The sequence below is a fragment of the Myotis nattereri genome (assembly GCF_964212035.1).
Source record: "Myotis nattereri genome assembly, chromosome: 9".
NCBI classification, from domain to species: domain Eukaryota; kingdom Metazoa; phylum Chordata; class Mammalia; order Chiroptera; family Vespertilionidae; genus Myotis; species Myotis nattereri.
The window spans coordinates 28,692,929-28,715,561 of NC_138084.1; the positions used below are offsets into that span (position 1 = coordinate 28,692,929).

General features: G+C 50.6%; 1 protein-coding gene across 1 annotated transcript in view; it reads right to left on the reverse strand.

The window, feature by feature from the left end:
• Positions 1–22,633, reverse strand: part of NAV2 (neuron navigator 2) — a 357,889-nt gene that overhangs the window by 132,135 nt on the left and 203,121 nt on the right. The window contains exons 7-10 of the mRNA XM_081100068.1: positions 20,969–22,070; positions 15,900–16,012; positions 10,623–10,731; positions 8,374–8,763 (exon numbers count right to left, since the gene is read on the reverse strand). Coding sequence (XP_080956194.1) covers positions 8,374–8,763; positions 10,623–10,731; positions 15,900–16,012; positions 20,969–22,070 — 1,714 coding nt within the window. The remainder of the gene's footprint in view (positions 1–8,373; positions 8,764–10,622; positions 10,732–15,899; positions 16,013–20,968; positions 22,071–22,633) is intronic.

Sequence of the window (22,633 nt, forward strand, 5' to 3'; positions counted from 1 at the left end):
TTCCCAGGCACCATTCTCGGGAAAACATGCCCCATGTCCACATGTTCTCACGCCCTTGCTCTTGACCTTGGTCAGCCTGGCCACTTGTTCACCTTTCAAGATGCTGTTGCTGCTAGTGGACCTTATGGTAGTGACATCCACCGAGGGCTCCATCCAGGCACAATCTCACAGGAGCCCCACAATGCCCTGTGAGAGGGGCCCGGGGTATTTAATAGCTTGCTCCCGCACACAGGCTAGGAGTGGTGTTGCCAGCCCCAGAATCCAGCTTGGGCTCCACAACCACACTCTTCCCACTGCCCCTACCACACATTAGGCTCTTTATTTTCTGTCAGTTCTCCCTACAGAATTCACTGATTTCCCCACTGATCCCTGCAGCTCAGCACTCCTGTCGTGAAAGACATACTTCCTTTCCATGAGCTCCTGTCCAAGGTATTAGAACTTGGGGACTGGGTCTTGTTCATTCCCCTTGGGCTCAGTGCCTTTGGCATAGTCTCTAGTACACAACAAACTCAATAAATACTTTCAGATGGAATTTTACTGCCTTTTGCCTGGAGCCTCCTCGGAAGGCAGGCCAAAGGAATGGCTGCCAGGTCCCAGGAGAGCCCACGCTTTGGAGAGCTTTAGGACCAGGAGGGTGTTGGCAAGGATCGGAGGGTGAGCAGCCCCTTCAGGGCCCACTTCATTTCTCCATGGGGCTGTTGGCCAATAAGTCTTTTTCTCAGCCCCAGTCTCTGCCTGCTGAATCCACAGTCACCACCAGCGGTGAGGGCAAGTGAGAGAATGCTGGACACTCTCTCCACTTTCAGGCATGTTGTTAGTTCCGTTGCTCTTTCTCCTCTGATAGAAGTGCCTCTCCAGCTGCCGATAAAGGCCAATAGATTCCTCACACTCTGTAAGTCACGGGGGCCCACTGTGGACGCAAGAAGAAGCGGACCACTGATGCCTCCCCAGCCGTCGGGGACGACCGAGAACTGGTAGCCGGAGCCATTACTCTGCCACACTGCCCATGTCTCACGACATCACAACCACGCAGGGAGAGCTGCCACTGGCTGGGCAACACTTGGAGAAATCAATCCTGCCCCATGCATGACTCCCTATTCTTGCTTACTCTCCCCCCAGAGCTGTCTGTGAAAACAGGGCTCATTGTATTTGCCTGGGATATTTAACACCAAGGAAAATATCGGACAGGAAGTGGTGTTTATGGTTTCTGTGAATTCGCACATTGGTAAGACCTGTCAGTGAGAAACCACTGAGGAGAGAAGAGGGAAATAGAAAGACCCCTTGACTAGGGCCTGGCCCAACCCCATCTCCAAAGTACTGGGCTACTCTGGGCCTAGAGGCTTCTTATTGGAGAGAGAGAGAAAAAGAGAGAGGGAGAGAGAGAGAGAGAAAGAGAGAGAAGGAGAGACTTTGAAGAGGATGGCAGTGCATTAGGGCCAAGTGACTTGCCCAAGGCCCTAAAGATGTGTCTTCAGTGCTGAGTCTTTACCCTCCCACATCAGGTAAACCTTTCTAACCCCAGAGGCCCACCCGGCAGTTGGCTGACTGGCAACCTGGAGTTCATAAGCCTTCCCAGAGCTGCACAAGCCAAGACCACTTCAGAGGAAACCACCCAGAGAAACAAGAGCCCCTTCTGTCAAATCCCAGAGCTGCCCGCCACGCCCTGCGGAACCCGCCGTGACCTGACGCCTTCCAGGACGGCCTTGCCTAAAATCATTTGTCTTGGCTCCCGGGTGCATTTTTGGCTGTTAAGGAGTTTCTGGCTTCCTCTCCTTCCTATCAATTTGCCAGGAACAACAGACTGTCAAGGTCGTTTCAGGTCTGGCCTGGGAAGGCCATGAGAAACAGTCACCAGATAAGAAAGCCTTTCGTGCTAGCGGTGCCGCACGTTTGATTCACAGGCTGCCTGCTGTGTGCTCTGCTGAGTTGGTGACAAACACCTCGCACATCTGTCCCATCGCAGTCAACGGATGAAGAACAGAGGCACTTCCGTCTCCATGACCCCATGGAACATGGTCCACTCTCCGAGCTGCCTCTTTTCTCCTGTACTGTCACTGTCGGGCTCATTGGGACTGAGGTGGTCCAAGGTCTGGAATAATGGGACAGTATAAGACAGGGCCAAGGAGAGGAAGAGTATGTGGCTGGGCCCCAAGCTCAAGGGGCTTCCACCTTAGGCACATATTCATCCAGAGGCAGGCGACTGGTCTTGGTCTGCTGAAGGCCAGGTGTAGCGTTCATTCAGCAAATATCTGTTGACTACTAATTAAGGAACAGGCAGGCACTGGGCCAGCCAATGATGATACGCAAGCATCTAAGATAGATTTGACTTAACCTTTAAGAGTTTGTAATGGGTATGGGCTCCTTTCCTCATAATCAGTGCACTGAGACCGTCTGAAAATGCTGTATGGGTGCCTTGTTTGATTTTAAACACACACACACACACACACACACACACACACAGATGTTTATAATAATGCTGAGATAGTGCTACCAGTGCTAATGATGGGCATGTTAAGTGCCACAGGAGCCCAGAGGAAAAAATCGCTGCCTCTACTTGGACAGAATGAGGAAAGGCCTCCGCAAGGAGGTGACCTGATAGGCAGTCATGAAAAGGCAACCCAAGCACAGAGTGCTGCACATGTAAGTGATGTCTGGAAGCATGAAACGCCTTGCTATGGATTAAGCATCATGTGTTGAAGCCCCAACCTCCAATATGATGGTTTTAGGAGGTGGGGTTTCTGGGAGGTGATTGGGTTTGATGATGTCATGATGGGATTGGTGCCCTCATAAGAAGAGGAAGACACACCAGAGCCCCTCTCTCCGCCACGTGAGGACAGAGCAGGCCGGGAAGGAGGCTCTCTGTGGAGCCCCACCGTGCTGCATGGCGATCCTGGACTTCCCGCCTCTAGAATTGTGAGAAATGAGTCTGCTCTGAGCCCGCAGGCTATGGTACGTATTTCGCTAGGGCAGCCCAAGCTGATAAAGACATACCCTGACATGTTTATGAGCTACCAGAACTTCAGCAAGGATGGGTTCCTCAGCTGCTAAGGCACTGAGTCTCCCAGCAGGCACCAGTGTACACACGGTCCCCGTTGACACAGGAATCCCTGCCATGCGGCAGGGACGACGTCAGCCATTACAATGTCAGCATTGAAGCCCAACTTGTTCAAAACCCCACTTTCTCTCCCACACCAGACTACTCAGCAGGCTACGTTCGGAAGACAAGCCAACTATTACAATGTCCATTTCCTCGGCCCGCAGTCGTAAACCGATGTAAGGACTCTTAGAGTTAAAAGCAATCAAAACCACAGCGTCACATCCTATATTGGCCACTAGGTGGAGCTATGTGTCGAACCAAAAGACACCAGAGGTGAAGCTGATTTCCCCAAGAGTTCTGCAAATAGAACCATTGGGTGTCACAGCTGGTGGTGGCAAGTGATGTAAGCCCAAGGTCCTGTGAGGGTAGGGCTGCAGAACAGAGCATTCACAAAATAATTATTAGACACCCATTTGTTCTAGTCTCTGAGTTTAGAAAAATAATGGGTACTGTTTGCCTTCTAGGACCTACATGTTTGGAGTAGGAAACATACGTGCACCCACATGTGTGCACACACACTGCACATTTCTTGAGCATCTCAGGCTCTGTCAGGTGCTTTTCAGGTCTTATCTCTAATTCCCAAAGATTAAGAACTTGTTCCAGTTCGGGTGGCAGAGCCAGGACTAAAACTCAAACCTGTTTGCCTCTAAGGCCACGCTCTTTCCTCAACACCATCCAGCCCCTCTCAAACAGTTTCCCACACAAAGTGAAAGGCTCACCCACAGGGTTGGCTGTAAACCAAAGCCACCAGGAACGCACGAGGCAGAGCTAACTCTGACTGGAAAAGTCAGGAGGCCATCACAGAGGTGGTGTTTATTTTAGGGTTAATCCGATGGGCTTGATGGGAAAGGAATTCCAGGAAGGAAGTGGCATGTCCTGATGGCACAGAGCTTTGCAAATGCAGGGAAGAGCCTTCTGTGATGGATAGCAGGCAGCCTAGAGCAGTGGGGCGTGTGGGGGTGTGAAGAGGGATGTGGCCAGGGCTAAGGCAGAGAGGGTGGCTGAGGGAAGGATCATAAAGAGCCTCCCGCGTTCCGTTAAGACGTTGAGATGTGTTCTCACAGGCAATGGGAAGCCATCAAAGGGGCTTGGACAATTATCTGGTGCTAAATGTAAATGGTCATTTTTTTCCCAGGAGGGGATGTATATTCATACTTTAGAAGATTATACAGCTCAGTGCCTCCTTGGAAAAGAAAAACAATCATCTCTCCAAACATATGGGTGCTAAGTCTGTCCCCTTCATTTTATTCTGCACCATATGTCACCCTGAATGCTTAGAAGATGAGTAGATGGGTTGACTTCACAGATCAAAACTTAGTAAGAAATATCTTCATCTGTTATTTTAAACTTTTTCCCACTCACTACAGCCAAAGCCCAATTTACTGATCTAATAAAGGTGGCAACTTGTAAAGTACTTAGACACGACTGGCACACACCGGGAGTTAATTTACACACACGTGCACACATTCCGCACTAGGTTCTTATTAATGTCATTTCAGCCCCACCACTGGTAGACCTGAATGATACAGACAGACATACGTGCGTACTGTACAGTGGAGACAATGCACTACAAAAAATAGCTGTTACCCCAAGTGGAAGTATGGTACTATTTTAAAAACAAAGGTCATAGGTTTTCAGAAACTAGAATTTACTTCCACACCAGGCTTTCTAAATAAACTTGCTGTAAACTTTTACAAGAACTCCTTTCAAAGACCCTCCTCAGGGGTTTATATATTACTCATACATCAAGGCTGTCTCCACTAAGCCAAACACATATCTGGATGAAGACTTGAATCATTTCATTGTTTCCAAGTGCCTGGCTGTTTGAGGTTGATAAGATACCTAGACCCTGTCTGAGACTCTGTGGCTTTATCAGATTCTATAGGCCTGGTGCACGAAATTTGAGCATGGGGGTGGGAGGGTGTATGTGTTGGGGGGTAGCGGGGTCCCTCAGCCTGGCCTGCACCCTCTCTAATCCGGGACCCCTCGGGGGATGTCGGTGTAGGCCCGATCCCTGTGGGATCTCTCTCGCAATCTGGGACTGCTGGCTCCTAACCACTCACAGGCCTGCCTGCCTGATCACCCCTAACCCCTCTGCCTGCCTGCCTGCCTGATCACCCCTAACTGCCTCTGCCTGCCTGCCTGATGCCCCTAACTGCTCCCCTGCCGGCCAGATCACGCCTAACTGCTCTGCCTGCCTGCCTGATTGTCCCTAACCACCTCTGCCTCGGCCCTGCCACCATGGCTTTGTCCAGAAGGATTTAAGGAAGGACGTCTAGAAGACATCCAGTCTATCTGGTCTAATTAGCATATTACCCTTTTATTTGTATAGATTTGCCATTAATCAGATGCAACCTCACAGAGAAACCTAACTATAGAAGGTTAAGGACCTTGTTAATGACAGTGCTTCCGGGCACAGTGAAGCGAATGGTGTGCCCCGGGCCACAGAGCTCACAAGGGGCTGAGCGGGCTTTAAGCTCTCAGTGTCTGACATCTCAGGCTGTTTTCTTTCCACTACACTGATTGCCTAGGTCAGCGGTTCTCAACCTGTGGGTCGCGACCCCTTTGACGGCCGAACGACCCTTTCACAGGGGTCGCCTAAGACCATCCTGCATATCAGATATTTACATTACGATTCATAACAGTAGCAACATTACAGTTATGAAGAGGCAATGAAAATAATTTTATGGTTGGGTCACAACATGAGGAACTGTACTTAAAGGTCCAGAAGGTTGAGAACCACTGGCCTACGTACTATGACTTATTTCGCAGATTCTGAAGCAGAGTCTAAATGACCAGTCCCTCAATATCTACAACCCTGTCATAGTTATCAAAGGAAAAAGGAATGAGTCCAAAGGACATTCAATGACTTGCCCTGGACTCAGCATGTGAAGCAAACTGATAACGTAGCCCCCAGAGCAAACACTAGCATGCATTCCCGCAGAGTGGAGTCATGCTTAGCTCACATTCTGGAAGGTTACAACCAGGAGGAGCTTTAAGTGCCATCTGGGCCATCTCTCCTCCTTTGGGCGGTAAATTTCCACATTAAGAGAATGCGAGAGGAAAAACCAGACCGGAGTTCTCTAGTTTCAGTAATCGGGTGGTTTGCTTACATGTCCGCACTGTTATCTACGCTTGCTCTGAGAGCTAGCTCACTTGGTGAAAAAATGTAAGCTTCCCAGAGCAGGAGCTGAAAGGTAAACATCCCTGCCTGTTAGCAGGAGTGAAGGCTCTGGTTTGAGTAGCCAAGGAAACTAGGACTTTCTCACCAAGGGTCAAGCTTTGCGTGCTTCAATGTCGCCACCTTGTGGAAACTGTCAATACTACATCAAAATCAACACTGACCATCTATTGGAGCGTCAGAGACAGATCCAACAGTAAAATAAACTCTATTACAGGATACAAAAATCGCAAAGTAACCTGAAAACTCCTTGGTCATATATGACAGTGAGATGTGATAATGATAACCTTGAGGCCATGCTGTATTCCAAAAGTCTTCTAATTATAATGAAAAGATTAAATCACAGGCAGCTTAATTTTAGTAATAGGCATAGGTTATTGTTGGTTTACAAAAAACTAGAAACACAAAACGATGCTCTACAGTTAACGCGATCATTTCATAGAAGTCCATCAACCTTCCCAGCCATTCTAGATGGCAGAAACTTGTTAGGTTATAAGGGTTTGGTGGCTCCTGTCATCCAAATTTTCACTACAGGATGGTTCTAAAGTAACAGGCAGAAAGCCAAAGCACCTCTATGTCTAAACTTTTAATTAACTCAAAGAACATTTCTAGTCAGATCAGTAGAGCTAAGCAAAAGTAAATTAATTTTGAAATAAATTCCAGTTGTGCTATTTCAATACAGCAATGAGATACTGGGCACGATGGTGCGGCACAGTGGCTAAGGAGCAGGACCTGGGCTCTGCCTCTGAACTACTACAGGGCCTTGGGCAAGTTAATTAACTTTCCCGAGTCTCAGTTTACTCATCTATAAAATGGGGATTGTGATATCACCTACCTCAAAGGATTGCTGTGAAGACAGAAGAAGGTAATATACATAAAGCACCTAGCACAGGGCTTGGTACATAGTGGGAGAATGAACTATTATTCAATTATGCAACTACTGACTCAACCATGGGTTCTTGATCACTGTTCATGGAAATCAGTGGCACAAGTGTTATGCCTGATTTTTACTGTCAATCATTTTGGCTGCTAGAATGCTAGAAGAGGGAAAGATCTTGGAAAACTTCCGTGCAAGTGAGGGGGACAGATTAAGTCTCAGGCGAGTGGAATACACAGATGCATCTTCGGTTCACACAGCGATCGGGGAGTAGAGCCAAGAACAAGGGGAGGCCTAGGACTGCACATGGTCATAGCGCGGCTCAGGCAGCAAGCAGCTCATTACAGAGAGGCTGGGTCTGTTCTGTCGCCCATGAATCCATGTGCTCTTCAACTCAGCAATATCTATAAGCTCCCAGATGTACAATGCACTGTGCATTTGGCAGTGCACAGGCCAGACAATGTCCTTGCTTCCTGGAGCTTATTATTGCAAGCAGGAGGGGATGGGGAGACCATAAAATCTAAACAAATAATCAGGATAATTTGGAACAGTGATAAGGTTTCAGAGGAACATAAGACGGGGTGATGGAGAGGACAGGGTAAGGGGCAAAGCTACATAAACTACTTCAAGTTGAATGGTCCAGGTGGGCTCCTGCAAAGAGATGCCCGTTGAGCAACAAGAAGGAACCGGCCATGCAAAGATGTGGGGAACCGAATCCAGGCAGAGAAAGAGAGGGTGCAAAGGCACTGTGGCAGGAAAGAGCTTGATGAGACTGAGGACTGGGAGGAACAGCTACAGCAGGGGAAGCAGCGGGTGGGGAGGGTGGAGAACCGTGCGATCTAAGAGTCAGGTAAGAGCCAGATCCCGTAGGACCAGGTAGGCCATGCTGAGGAGGCTGGACTCCACCCTGAGTGCCAGGTTTTGATTAAAGAACTGACACCGTGTGGTTTGTTGTCAAGTGTCACTCTGGCTACAGGTGGAGCCTTGCTAGAGCCTCCCAGTGAGGACTGCCAAGCCTGGACCACGGCCCAAGTCACGTGATTCTTCCCAGAAGGTTCCCCTCTGCACCACACAGCCTTGGACGTGGACCGCAGAAAGTGAAGTAGGCAGTTTGATGGGCTCCAGAGAACTTAAAGTGCTGCCAACACAAATAAACAAACACACACTAGGTGCCAAGCCTTCTCCCGCTCTGTGAAGAGAGAAACCCCAAGGACTCACCCGCTGGTGATGTCATCCGTCCGGATGTTCTTGCTCAGGACGTCCCCATCGCTCATGTAGCCGGGGGCGTCCACGCTGAGGCCTTCCAGGTCCATCTCGTCTCCGGCCTTGTCGGAGATGTCCACGTGGCACACGCTGCTGCCCCTGGACGCCAGCTGCCTCCTCAGAGGGGCAGGGTACACGTAGCGGCCCGACTCGGTGTTGATGAACCGGCTGGCGTTGGCTCGAGGCGGGTACCCGTTGCCCATGGAGGGGGCATCTCCTGCTTGGAGCCGAGGGCTGGACTGGCCGAGTCTCCAGGACAGAGGCGTGGGCCTGCCCGTCAAGCTGAGGATACTGCGCCCGCTGACCTCCGTGGTGACGTTGGTGTCAAATGTGGTTTCTAATGTGCTGAACACATAAAAGCCGCCTTGGGTTAGACCCACTGCGCCTAGAATCCTTTGCAGTTTATATGCTCTTTAATGTTTTTAAAATCACGAACGATCCCCCGTACACAAGACAGGATCAAACACCAGGTGCCCGTGGACCACACTCTGTGAGAACGGAACAGCGGAAGAGGTGCACCCACACCGCATTCGGGAAAGCCCGGTGTAGGCTGTTCCCACCAAAACACGGCACAAGGCACTCATGACCATGACCTTGGTTCAGTTACCGTAGCTACTGGAATCGTCTTTCTAACCCAGGAAGGGACATGGAAAATGCTGCCCTGACAGCAATGGGCACAGAGGTCCCCCGCTGGGATGCCGCCTCACAGCTCCCCCTTCCAAGGGCAGGACGCACCTGCCCCCGTGCAGCTCCTAACACCAGACCTCCTTCCGTCAGCCCCTCCTGACCGAGCAGGCAGGGGCAGCCTTGACCTTCTAACTCTCTCAGGTTCATTTCCCCACACATTGGCTTCTACATTTTGCCCCAAATGACAACTGAACCTGGGGCAAAAGGCTGGAAAGAGTGGTACGTGCTTAGGCTTGAGATCACATCACTTGGGGAATATACCAAAGTGCAAGGGTCCCTGGCACCGGGAAGACTCTTTTGCAGTCCCCTGTGCTTCAGCCCCAACACGGTCAAGGCAGGCGGGGCACCTCCTCAGAGCTGCGTGGGGTCTCCCACTGCGCAGAGCGAGCGGGAGTCTTGCCGGCAGGAGAAACCACCGAGCCGTCCCTTCTGTCATCATCATCCTAGTCCACGCCAAGGAACCCACAGTCAGTCTGTTTCAGTGATTATGGTGGAAACTTAGGGGCGTTTCGTATCTAATCACAGAGTCCCAGGGTCCAATGCGTGGCCCCATGCAATCAGAAAGCTAAAGGCTTAAGGGGCCCCCCACCAACGCCAAGTTCACTCTCCTCTGGAAGAATCAAGTTGTTTGGTGTCTCCGCTGCATTTGTTTCCCTCCGATCCTGCCCTGCAAGCAGCCTCACTATTTGTAGGCTGGGGTCCCCCTAAAGATTGGGCCCTGGTCTTACTTAAGATGGAACCCACGGTGCTTCATCTCGAGCTGCCAAAACAGCGGGCAGCAGGGAAGCCCTGCTGTCTCCTTGCTAGTTCACTTATCAAAGCGACTGAAGCTGAGAAGCAAAGGAGAGCCTGGGAGATGAGGCGGCAGTGGGGCGGCAGTGGGGCGGGGGGGCGTTACCTAGGACATGGCCTTGATTACCAAAGCCAGACACAGGCCGTAAATCGCCATCCTGCCAAAAGCTTGAAGGGTGTCCTAGGGTTGCATCCTTTTCAGCTTCTTGCTCAGCAATGAAAGCAACCTGATAAATGTTTCCAAGGTAATGCTAGATTTCATCCAACAAAATCACTGTTCAAACACGACCATGCATTTTTATAAAGGTGACCTTACATGTCTTATACGCGTGCATGACTAACAACATTACAGAGTAACGACTATCAGAAGACGGGGCAGGAATTCGAGTTATTCACTTTATCGCTCAGGTCAAATGCAGTTCACCTGCTCGTTTCGACAGCACAGCGTAGTTTTGGGAAATGCACGCAAAGTGGAATTTAAATGGAGCTGGCTGAATGGACTTAGCAGCCTCCTACTTTGGGGAGGAATCTGTCCATACTAATTCTTGCTACTTACACTTCCCTTCTGCCCGCTGCATGGCATTCTTTGTCAATTCCAGCACATCTGGCAATCAACGTTATTTATTCCGTTATTAGCCAACTCAGTGGCACGAACAAACACAGGAGAAACCGTGTGACCATCAAATTACCAGCTAGTTCAGTAAAGCAATTCACACTTCAGATACCTGTGTGTAACCTGAGTTCCCCGTAAACTGGACATGGTCTCCTCCAAATTCTGCCGCAGATCGGCGATGTTCTTCACTGTCCGCAGTCGCCGTGCCTCGGGGTCTTCCCCTGGAAAGATGAGGGTTAGGACTGCTTTAATTCCCCGCTAGATGGTGAACGTCATGGGAGCAGGAATTGTGTCCATGATGTAACCGTGGCCCACGCTCAGGGCCTGGCTCACCACGGGTGCTTCAGAAGGATTTGAGAAAGAAAGAAAGAATGAATGAATGAATGCACGCATGCCCAAAGGAGAGTGTTAAATCCAAGGAGAGAAGTGCTGCTTCTCCCTCTAAATCCCTCCTAAAATAAGTGATGTCTAGCTCGTGGGAGAAGCATAGAAACTAGTCTGAGACGTAAATACACTGCCACACTGATTCCCATACAGACCCGCGCACATGAGGCCCGATTCCCAGGAGCGTTTTCAGCCCAGGTGAAAGTGGGTGAGACATTTTGTTTTCTCGTCCATCGGTGACACACACTGCTGTCTACCGGCCCTACATGACAAAGGGACTTGGCGAGGCTAAGAGATCTGTGCTTATTCATCCCATGTCTACCGAGAGATGTCTGTCTTTTCTTTATTATGTCGTCTTAAATTCTGGCTCTTCTACTCACCGGCTGTGGTATCATGGGGAAGGTGCCGACCCTCTGCATCCTCCTGATGCCGCCACCCTACAGTGAGGACAGTAACAGAACTGACTTTGAAGGACCACTGTGGGGACTAAATGGCACAGGGCTGGGGATCCCAGGGCACAGTGCCCACCACCAGCTTCAACTCATGCCCATGCCCATTGGTGCTGCAGAGCAGGCAGCCACCAGGTAGACTCAGGGCCTCGCTTTGGGAGACAAGGGACTTCCGTTCTCTGGGCACGATTTTCCACAAAGTACGTGGCCCCGGAGGGGTCAAGCTGGCACGGATGTCCCAGGAGATGCAGGCCACACAAGGCAGAAGCCATGTGCTCTCTCACAGTAAGCAGCCTTGCTTCGGCGCTCTGGCTGTTATAATTTGTTTGGGAAAGAGGAACAGGGGAATGACCACATAACAACGAGAGGGACCAAACATCTTTCCCCCAGAGAAACCTCAGGGGCCGCTGAGAAGACGGAAGAGCCACGATCAAGGGTCTTTAAACACCTGTGACCATTTCAAGTGTGAAGCAACATTTTTAAAGAAATCTCCATAGAGAACATGATCTACAGGGGCAGCAGCAAGTGGAATCTACATCAGATGCTAAGTAGGACTTCCAGCGTTGTCATTAGCAGAACAATAGGCAGCTAAGAAATGTCATAGGATTAACCTTCTTTCTGAGACAGATGACAAACTCCTTCAGTTGTTCTTAGCACGGTGGTGCCCGGAGGCTGGGGAATGGATTAAATAACAGTTATGTGACTTTTTGGAGGAAATTTGCTTTAGCAAACTCTGTATACTTGGATATGCAAGTGTTTTCAATTTTCTCCCTCTTTTTAACCAAGAAAAATTTGGAAGGCATTTTTTTCCCTACTCTTATCTGAAAAGTGGTCAGACGTATACTTCCCACCCAATTCTTTAAAATACATCTATGTAGGTATGTGTTTTTGAATGAAAGCAGTGATGGAATGGCCCTGGAGGAATGTAATTGCATCGATCTCCCGGGCCATAGTGAAACATCTGCTGCTGCCGGCGTGGCCACATTTCATCTAAGCAAGGCTGCCAACAAAGGTAAGATCCTACGGACAGCTCTAGGCCCTGCAGCCAACATTTATTATGAAACTAATGACCTTCATTAATTAGCTTAATCACACACAATAAGTCTAATAATTATTGATCCATGTCCCTATTAATGACATGGTTACTTGTGCTAACTCTCCTTCAGAAATTCAAAGATCTTTGAGATGGGATGGCATTTCCCCTTTGCATTCAGTAGCCCCCACACATATCTATTGATGCCCAAGAAATATTTATTGTCCAAAAGATGTTTGGCCAGTGCAGGGCTGAAGAAAGAGCGTGGGCTTTGCATTCCAAGAGATAAAGGTCTGAACCGTGGCATGGCTGCAGATTAGCCACTTGACCTTGGACAAGTCACCTATTCTCTCCAAAGGACATCTGTGAAATGGAGATAAAATCCTTCCTTTCGAAGGGTAGGAGGGGGATCAGATGAGATGACACATAAGATATGCCTGGCACAAAATGAGGGCTTGTTGGATTCTACTGTCCTGTCAATTCTGCCTCCTTGTGTGTATAGGCAAATGAGACAGAAGACAAACTCCTTCGATTGTTCTCAGCATGGTGGTGCCCGGAGACTGGGGAATGGATTAAATAACAGTTATTTTATAACTGTTTATAACTGTTACTTTATAACTCGCACATTTGCATCCTGGGAAGATGCCTGAGTGTAAGATTCTCCCCAGCTCTCAGACCAAACAAAGTAATAATACACCTGGTAGCCATGCTCTAGTGTAGAGAGCAGGATCCTTTCAGCTCACGTAAAGAGATCATACAAATTAAGCTATTCCACGTCTACCTGTGCCTTTCGCGTCTGCCAAGGGCAGCCCTCCCTCCAGCCATTGGCCATGATGGAGAGAACACCGCACATTCTGACCCAATAGGGCTGTGGTTAGAGATGTCGGGTGAGGGTGTTGAACATGGAAGGAACCTGGGATTCTTACTTGGAAGAGGAAGGCTTAAGGGACAAGCTGCTACATGGCAAAGATCGTCATTGTCTGTGGGCTTTAGGAAGCTGGATTCTATCCAGGGATTAGAAATGTAAGAATAAAGAACCCTGTTACCCATTAAAGCCACAAAATATGGAAAGGCTGCTTTAGGAAGGAATAATCTTCCCGTCACAGGAAATACCCAAGCAGAACCTGAAAGAGGAGTCATCAGTGAGTGACAGAAGGGATTCACAGGCTGGATAGTAAACAAACAGGAGCGTGTGGTTCCTCCAAACTCTGCAATCCAAGATGCGGTCTTAACTGTAAGGCTATGTACCTGACAAAGCACCTCGGGAAAATCCACCCATTTGCATAAGCATGGGGAAGGACTAAGCAACTGATCAAACAGCCTCATAAAAGTCCATTCCTAAATAAACGCACCGTTCGTTTTCATTTCAAAGGATCAGTTATGGAAAAGTTAAGTTCAACCCTGTTGCCACCATGCAGCGTCTCCACAAAATAATTCACCCCATAGTCACACACGCGAGGAGTCCTACTGCTTGGATGTAAAGACCCATGAAGAACTGTTCATTAGCCACCAGCACCATTTCACTGAACGGGGGAGAGGCTTGCTCAGGCCCGACTGGCTGCACAGGGCTGTTCCCCGAAGCAGCCGACAGCACTCAGGATCTCTGAGCTCTCGGCTGGTTTCACAGGCCCGAGGCAGCGGAGCCCTGGGCAGAATAAAAGCTAGTGATCACAGGCTGCTATTGGATCACATGCTCCAGAATGTGTTATGCAGAATGTTCTCTGGTGGCTGCTTTTCCAAATGTGACTTTTGCTGAACCGCATGCCTGACACGCATCCACACTGCTCCTCGGGACACACATCTGATCCACGCGGGGCTCTGAAGCCTGGCCTCGCTCTCTTGATGTGTGCACATAAGAACACGAGCTGGGATGTGTGTGGAGACCTGAGCAGGCATCTGAGCTCCACACCTTCCCTTGGTCCTTTTCCTGGGCTATCTGTGCTCACCCGTGCATGCAAGGGAGCTACAAACCCCAGAGAAAAGCAAGCAGAATCCATCCCGCATGTGGGGCCCCAAATGATTGGAGGATGGATCGCTCACAAACGGCTTGAGCACTCTCTGCCCCATTGCTGTGCCCAGCTGGCAAAACCAGAAGGAAATAGTTACATCATTCAGATGATCGCTGGAAATTAATCCTCGGAGCTACTGGTGAGATGGGTAAGATTCGATCATATGGGCTGCAGACCAATGCTGCAGCTGGAGTGGCTATTTAAATGATGTGGTCAGGACAATGAGTCTAATAAATGGATTTCAAACACAGATTCAATAACACAGATTGAATAACACAGATTCAATTTTCAGTGCAACTCTGGAAGTGGTAAGATAGGAGAATAACAGTCCCTGCTAAAAGTGTTTACCACTCATTTCCCTGGTTAGAAGTGGCTGGAACCCAGCGCACAGTGGTCGGGAAGAGAGACAGAGGTGGACACCCAGAATGCACTGCAGCAGGCATTCTAACTCAGATGCTAACTTTTCTCCTTTAAATGAAGACTGAAGGTGTAGCGTTAATGTTTGTGGAATTAATTCCATGACAACTGTGGATTCTATGTTTTTATAGAATGCCCCTTTAATCATCATGGCCCGTGGTCGGCAAACTGCGGCTCGCGAGCCCCATGCGGCTCTTTGGCCCCTTGAGTGTGGCTCTTTCTAAGCCTTAGGAGTACCCTAATTAAGTTAATAACAATGTACCTACCTATATAGTTTAAGTTTAAAAAATTTGGCTCTCAAAAGAAATTTCAATCGTTGTACTGTTGATATTTGGCTCTGTTGACTAATGAGTTTGCTGACCACTGGTCTAGGCTATAGTTAAATAATTTTTTTTTTTGGTTTTGGTAAAAGCAGCATACTGTAATCTTTCCAGTTAATAGAGGATGCTGAGAACAATGTTCAATCGGTGTTTCCATACAGGAAAGAAAAAAAAGGGCAGTATTTTGAGTCCCAACTTTTGTTGGAAAGAGATTTTCAGAGTAAACAAGGTGCTTCAGAGTTCAGTGTCAGAGCAGCCCAGTGCCCCCACACGCATGAAATGGGACGTATCTTAAAAGATGCTTTGCCAACAGGTAAGAGACTTATGTGCAGTTCTAAGGAGGAGGGAACAGACTGTGTGAGAGACAGAACTGGAAAGAAAGAGAAGAAAAATAATAATAAAAATTATAAATTTGTTTAGCTCCGTGGTCAGCAAACCACGGCTCACGAGCCACATGCGGCTCTTTGGCCCCTTGACTGTGGCTCTTCCACAAAATACCACGTGCGGGCGCGCACGTACAGTGCGATGGAAACTTCGTGGCCCATGCGCAGAAATCGGTATTTTGTGGAAGAGCCACACTCAAGGGGCCAAAGAGCCGCATGTGGCTTGCGAGCCGCGGTTTGCCAAGCGGCAGTTTGCGGACCACTGGTTTAGCTCATCGATCAATGCCACAGCAAACCAACTTCGAACCATGCTGGGTTCATGCCCTCCCAGCAGGCGGTCCCACAGGAGGCCGCGCCGCCGAGGGACACAGAGTTTCTGGGGCTCCACACTCACCGGTGAGTTCTTCCAGGGCAGGCTGTCCACTCTTGGAGTAGTGGCTGGGCTCCGTGCTCACCCCCGCGGAGCTGGACTCGGCGGTGACATTCCCTTCGGTGTCTGTCTGGGACCTTCACATGCAAACCAAAGCAGAGATGCTTGTCACGAGCGGTAACTCCCAGGTCTGGACCCCTGCGCTCTTTCCACAGCCCCTCCCCTCCTCCCCAGCCCCTCCTGCAGCAAGAAGCGTTAGGATGGAGCAGACCAGCAGACTGACGCTAAATAATTCATTTGCGCATGTGGAGCAATGTCCTAGAAACAGAGAGAGCCACCAAACTGGAAAAGATGAAATATTCATCGCCCAAATGGAGGGTCTGCTCTCCTGCACTGGGGAACACTCCTCTGTGTCCCCATCGGGGCGCTGGGTCTGGCAGGGAAAACGCTGGAGAGTACTGGGTGGTTCGGACCATTTAGTCAAAGCCAGACAGCGACTTCCACGTCACCAGCAACACCAGCAAGTCAAGCATAAGATGACTCCACCGGCAGCCCCCTTCCTCACCCCACCCCACCCCACCCCACTCCTCCTGGCATGGGCTCTCTGGAAAGGTGACGGTGACACACCAGTCAGGACTTCGTGCCAAGCAGGTGTGTTTGCCCTCCAGGTGCCTGATTCACAGCTCTGATCTGCTGACATGAAAGGTCTCATTGATCATTCTTTCAACATTTGACTGAAATGTGTACTTCCCCAAACCTTCTCCAGGCCCTTATTTGTCAAGACAATTGAGGCAACGGCTTCATGCAATGTGTGCTTGCCCTGACTGCCCCTGTTCATTTAGGGCATGCAAATGTATAGCGGCACTCAGATGCATAACCCCGGGTGTAACATTATTAATTCATTAGCACCCTGAGCTAATTCACAACCAGGCTTCACTGTCTATGAAGAAAGCGTTTGCCAAGAACGAGAACTGTCTTAAATGTGGGGGACGTGCTGATAACCCTCAAGTCATCTATCTAGTCCTCCTCCCTTTGGCCTGGAGCCATCGGTTCCCAGTTCTGGTCATCTCTACCTTTAAAGAGTTTTCATATTCCCAGCGTTCCTCTCCATCCGCTGGCCAGAGTCCCAGCTCTCTTCATCTCTGCCTCGGCCCCATGAGGGCTTTGTAAACAGGTACGCTGCCTCCAGCCTGGGGGCTGTACATGGCAGCCAGGTGTAGAAACCAACCCACAGATTATGTTCTCATTGGTATGCACACTATTTGAAAGCTTTTGAATTAGTTTCAACATTAAAAAATTGGGAGATTTCACAAGAAATAGCTGGAATTCTGCCTTCTCCAGTAGAAATAAGGAACTCTGGATTGAATGAGCTCCCCCTGCCGGTGACACGTGGTGGCTGCTCCATCCAGAGGCCTGGAGTTCCCTCCGCCACAGCCCGGCTCATCCGGAGACTCCCGTCTTTTTATACTGCCTTTGGGGCCCAAGCAGGAGACTGGCTCTCTCCTAGGCTGTCCCTAGGCCTGCTCCTCTCCCACACCATCTCCACTGTTCTCTGTGGTCCTGATGTGACCACATCACCCTCTGATCAAAGGCCACCAATGGTTCCCGTTTCCCACAGAATAAGGTCTACACTCCTTACTGCGGCAGAAGGTGCCCTACGCCATGGAAGTCTTCCTTCACTCCCAGCCCCATCTCCTGCCACTCCTGCCCTGTGCACACGGGCCTGCCCTCTGCCCCACCCACCCGTGGCTCCTCTCCGTCCCCAGATCCTGCCATGTCTTTGGCGGTGTTGCCTCTGTAGTTGTTGTGAGCTCTGCCTAAAGGCCCCGCTCCTCTTTCTTCTTTAGTTTGCTCCTAATCTGCCTTTAAGATGTAGTCCCGAGTCATCTTGAGCTGGAAGCCCTCCCTGGCTTAGCCATCAGCCAGATGATCACGCCACCCCGTGTGCGTGCCTACAGCACGCCTTATTCTCCTGAGGCCTGCTCGTTACACTCTGATGTAATTAATAAATCTTTCCTCAACTAGATGGACAGCTCTGCAGGCGAAGACTGGCTCTTTGACATGTGCCCATAAGAACACCACTTGTTAAGTTCACACTCTGAGCAGGCACTCAAGGCAGGACAAATGCATTGACTGAATGAATGAGAAACGTTTAAGTCTAGGACGGTGCTGGGCAGCGGGAAGAACATCACACTTGGGGCCTGACCCTGTAGCTGGCTTCAGGTCTGGAGTCCGTAACTTGACAGCCATGCACAGGGGAGTAAGTCACTTCACCTCTGAATCCCCGGGCCTGCATCCGTATAGTGGGAACAACGGCAACCTCTCCTGGCTACTACAAAAACCACATGTGGGACGACATAGAAGTGATAGAGGCGTTCACTGTTGCTTCTACATTGATAAACCAAATTCATTCTGAGTGATTCCTAAAATGATTTATCTTCCTTTCATCCCCTGGTAAAATCACTAACATGGAGAGGATATGGGGAGAGCCCTGTAGGTTACATACAGCGAGCCATCAAGTGCAGAGAAGGATTTAACACATAAAGGAAGTCTGCACCATTTTAAAAACCTCCTTGATCGAGTCTCTCACTCTAGAGATGGAGACAATCAGTCGCAGAGATGCGTGATCTGCAGAGCGGAGACAGTGCAGTGGCCAGCAATGTTCTCTCTCACTGAGCTGAGGAGTTAAACACTAGCTCCCCTGGCTACTAGCTCTGTAACTGAGGGCAAGTTATCTAATTCCTCTAAGCCTCCGCTTGTTCAGCTATAGAACGGGGATTTCAAAAAAAGGTAGGCAGCTCATAGAAACGTGGGGATGAAGAAATGAGCCGAGGCATGAAGAGCTCTTAGCTGGGTCTCTGCGCACACGTGGTGCTCGCTCAGCGGTGGTTCCTGCGGCCAGTCCCAGGACCACACAGGGTGCTGCAGGAGGGACAGAGGCCAGGGGTCCTGGTTCCATCTCAGCGCTTTCCTTCCCAGCCTCTGCCTGGCTCACCTAAAGAGCAAAGGCACCTCGAGGGGCAGAGGGACATCAGACAGGGGAAGCTTAACGTGAGGCTTGACAGATACACAAGGAACACAAGGAATTTTCTCCTTCCTCCTACTTTTCAGACGCTTGCTCTTTACCATTAAGAGTGTTTCCTCTCATAAAAAAGCTTGAAATGTTTGCCCTGGACAGTGTTCTCAGTGGTGAGAGTGCCAGCCTGTGCACTGCAGGGTAAAGGGTTCGATTCTTGGTCAAGGGCACGTGCCTCGGTTGCAGGTTCAATCCCTGGCCCCAGTCGGGTGCATGCAGGGAACAATCAATTGATGTGACTCTCTCATGTCGGTATTTCTTTCCCTCTTTCTCTCTCTCCTGCCCTCCTCCCCGCCCATCTCTCCTTCCCTTCCACTCTAAAACCCAATGGGAAAAATATCCTCAGGTGAGAATTAACAAAAACAAAACAAAAAAGCTTTACATTTTTAAAGAAAGGTTAGCTATTTTATAAACTTGTAAATGATTCCAGACCCAAAAACAGGGGGGATAGGACTGATGGTGATCAAAGACTGCCATATATTTTAATTTTGAAAACTGTTCAGAGAACAACTGTATTAAAAGCTGTGCGTGCAGACGAGTGCTGAGTCGTTATCTAAGCCTTGGCCCTCTTCTCTGGACTGTTAGCTGAGCTGATGACGTGATTTAATAAAAAGATGACTAGCTCCCAGTTACAAGGTTCGGGCGTGACCCTCAGGCCTGACATTGCCTCACTGGCTGGACCCAGCTGGCTTTACTCTGAAACCACTCCAGGCAGTCTTGCCAGCAGCTATTGGCAGGAGTGCTAACAATCTCCTAGGACACCACTCAGGCAGGGAGACGGGAATGGGCACGAGTCTAAGCCTATGAACGGCCATGTACACACGTGTGCATCTGTGCACTGGCATTTTATATACAAATATGTGCCTGTGCTCACACTTACATGTGACTGTTGATGTACTTCCACATACCTATGGGCGTATGAGTGTGTGTGTACAGCGGTGTATGTGTATGTACTTAGGGTGGAAACTATAAAATGAGAGCCTAGGATATGGCATTCAATCATTCAATCCTTAGTCCCCTTTGGTATGTAGAGGTATCGGTTATCATCCAGCTGTGCAGTGTGGTCAAGGACACGACACGTCCGAAGCTCAAGATCGATCAACTGACTACTGTGAGCACAGCTCTGGAGCTTCCTTAGGATCAGGGCTAGGGGAGCTGCCAGCCGCTGGAGAGGACTCCTCCACATGCACCAAGTAGTGCCTGGCCAGTGTCTGCATCGCGCAAAGGCGTGTGGTGGAGCTGGGCAGCCAGAGGCTCTCACGGGGCCAGAGCCACACAGAGCAGAGCGAGCAGCGCCTGGCTCCACGCATGTTTCTATGGGTGTGTTGCCATCAGAGTCAGAGACCGAGGGACAGATAACAGACAGAAGGACGGTCGGATGCAAACACCCAGGCTTGTCTCCTCAGTACACCCTGGTTCTTTCCTTCCAGAATTGGCCCCGCTCGCCGCTCCCCGTCTCCCTCTTCCTGCTCTCTCCCCCGACACCCCAGCACACAGCAGGGACCGGAAACGTGCGTACTCTGTGTGCTGTGGTGAGAAACGGCATCCAGGACCACACCTCTGTGAGGAGAAGCCTCAGCTACTCAGCAGGGTGGCTTCTGGGTTTTTCATTTTTAAAGTACATTCAGGATGAGCTGATGTTGAAGCCTGCTGCATGACACCAAACCACCCCTCACGCATCTGCTCATGCTGCTCCTGCTTCTGAAATGCACCCCCACACACACACCCCTATCCCCACTCTCCATCCCCACAGGCCTGGTGCACTCCTACTCATCCTGGGTCAGCTCAAATTTGACCTCCTCTCTTTAGCTTTCTCTGACCCTCCCCAAGCCCTGCTGTATTCATTGTTCGCTCAAGCGCACTGCCTGTACCTCTGTGAGAGCTTATCCCTGGTACCTCAGCTGTGGACCTAAATGTTCCCAGAGGGCAGTCCTGGTTCCTGCCCTCGGTCACCTAGAAGCCACCAGAAAGGCCCCCTTTGTCCATGGCCCGGGGAGGGCGTGGCGGCTGCTCCTACCTGTACAGGAACGGCGCGACCGTGGCAGTGTTGGGGTGGCTGTACTGCTGCTGGGGCTGAGGTAGCTGAACACTGACGGTGTTGCTTCCTGTGGTCTGGGTGGTCCCGACGGAGCCGCTGACAGTCTGGCTGCTGATGCTGTGGTTCAGGGTGGTCCCGCCGGGGCCTTTGCCTTCCGAGGACGCCAGGCTGGAGGAGGAGCTGGAGTGTCTGCCGTCCAGCTGGGGCTTCTGCTGGGGCAGCCCCGAGCTCGGCTTCCCACCCCGGCTCCGCTCCCCGTCCTTGGAAGGGGCAGGGGCACTTGGGGACTTCCCGGGCATGCTCTTCATCCCTGGTTTTGGTATTCCACTGAGGGAAGGGGCCGCGGCCTCCTTCTTGGCACTGCTGAGCTTGCCCCCTTTGGGGATGAAGCTGGCGATCTTGGAGGACTTTTTTGGCATCTCGGTCGCGGCTGCCCCGCTGGGGTCTTCTCTGGGCCCCTCTTTGAGCTCCGGCCTCTCCGTCACAGAGGCTCTCTTGGCAAGGTCCTTGCTTTTCTCCTTGTCCTTCTCCCGCTGCTGTTTCTCCTTCTCCTTCTCGTTGCCTTTCGGGGAACTCTTCTTGGCGGTCAGCGCCCGGCTGAACGTTCTCTGGGCAATGCCCTTGAGTGCGATCTTGGGGCTGCTGGACGCGGGGCCCGCCGTGGAGGGCGTGCGGCCGGTGGTCTCCATCTCTTCGCTCTCTTCGACGCTGGACAGAACCTCCAGCCGCTCACAGCTCGTGTCCCGAGACCCTGGGCCCTCCCCTGCCTTGGAGCCCCCTTTGCTGTTGAAGAGTTTCAGCTTTTCCAGCATGGACTTCTGGGTGTTGGGCGCTGGCTTCAAGGCTTCGGGGCTGGGCCTGGGGGCCTCGGGCACGGGCTGCTTGACCGAGAGCATGGACGACGTGGCGCTGTGCTTCACGCTGATGGACTTGCTGCGCCAGGGCTTGGTGGCCGCGCCGGGCTGGGGGATGGCCGAGGAGACACCGCAGTTAGCAAGGGTGGAGCTGCTGCCACTCTCGAAAGAAGCAGGTGCACTTTCGCTCATCCCGGGGTGGGAGGAGGCGGGGCTGGCCAAGGGCTCTGCGGAGATGGGAGAGAGAAGGGAGACTGAGTTACACTGGTGGGCCTGCCTCACTGACGGCGCGGAGGGTCGGCCATGGTGCCTCAGCCGCTCACTCCCGGCCCAAGTGCCTCAGAGCCCCACTCCCTGCTCTGTGCGTTACCTGAGGCTAATTTCAAATCCTTCCTCGACTTCCTCCTGCTCTCCATCACTCACAGTTCACATTTCCGCACGTGCTGTGCAAAGGCACGCTGATCTTAACATCAAATGTGCATGCACAAAGCACAATTAACACTTATATTTATGGACAAAGAAACAAACTCACACCTGCACCCCCACTGTGGTGTTGTAGGAAGGATGCAGGAAATGTCTACCGCTTTGGAGTTATTCAGCCCACAGCACCATTTCCCAGTTACGAGAAACAATTGAGCATTATCTAACCCAACTTTAAGAAAACAATATAGCAGATACATTAACACAGAACAGGCAAAAAAAGAAGAAAAAGAAAAGCCCTGGCCAGTGTGGCTAGTTGGTTAGGCACCCTCCTGTCCTACACATCAAAGGGCTGCCGGTTTGATTCTGG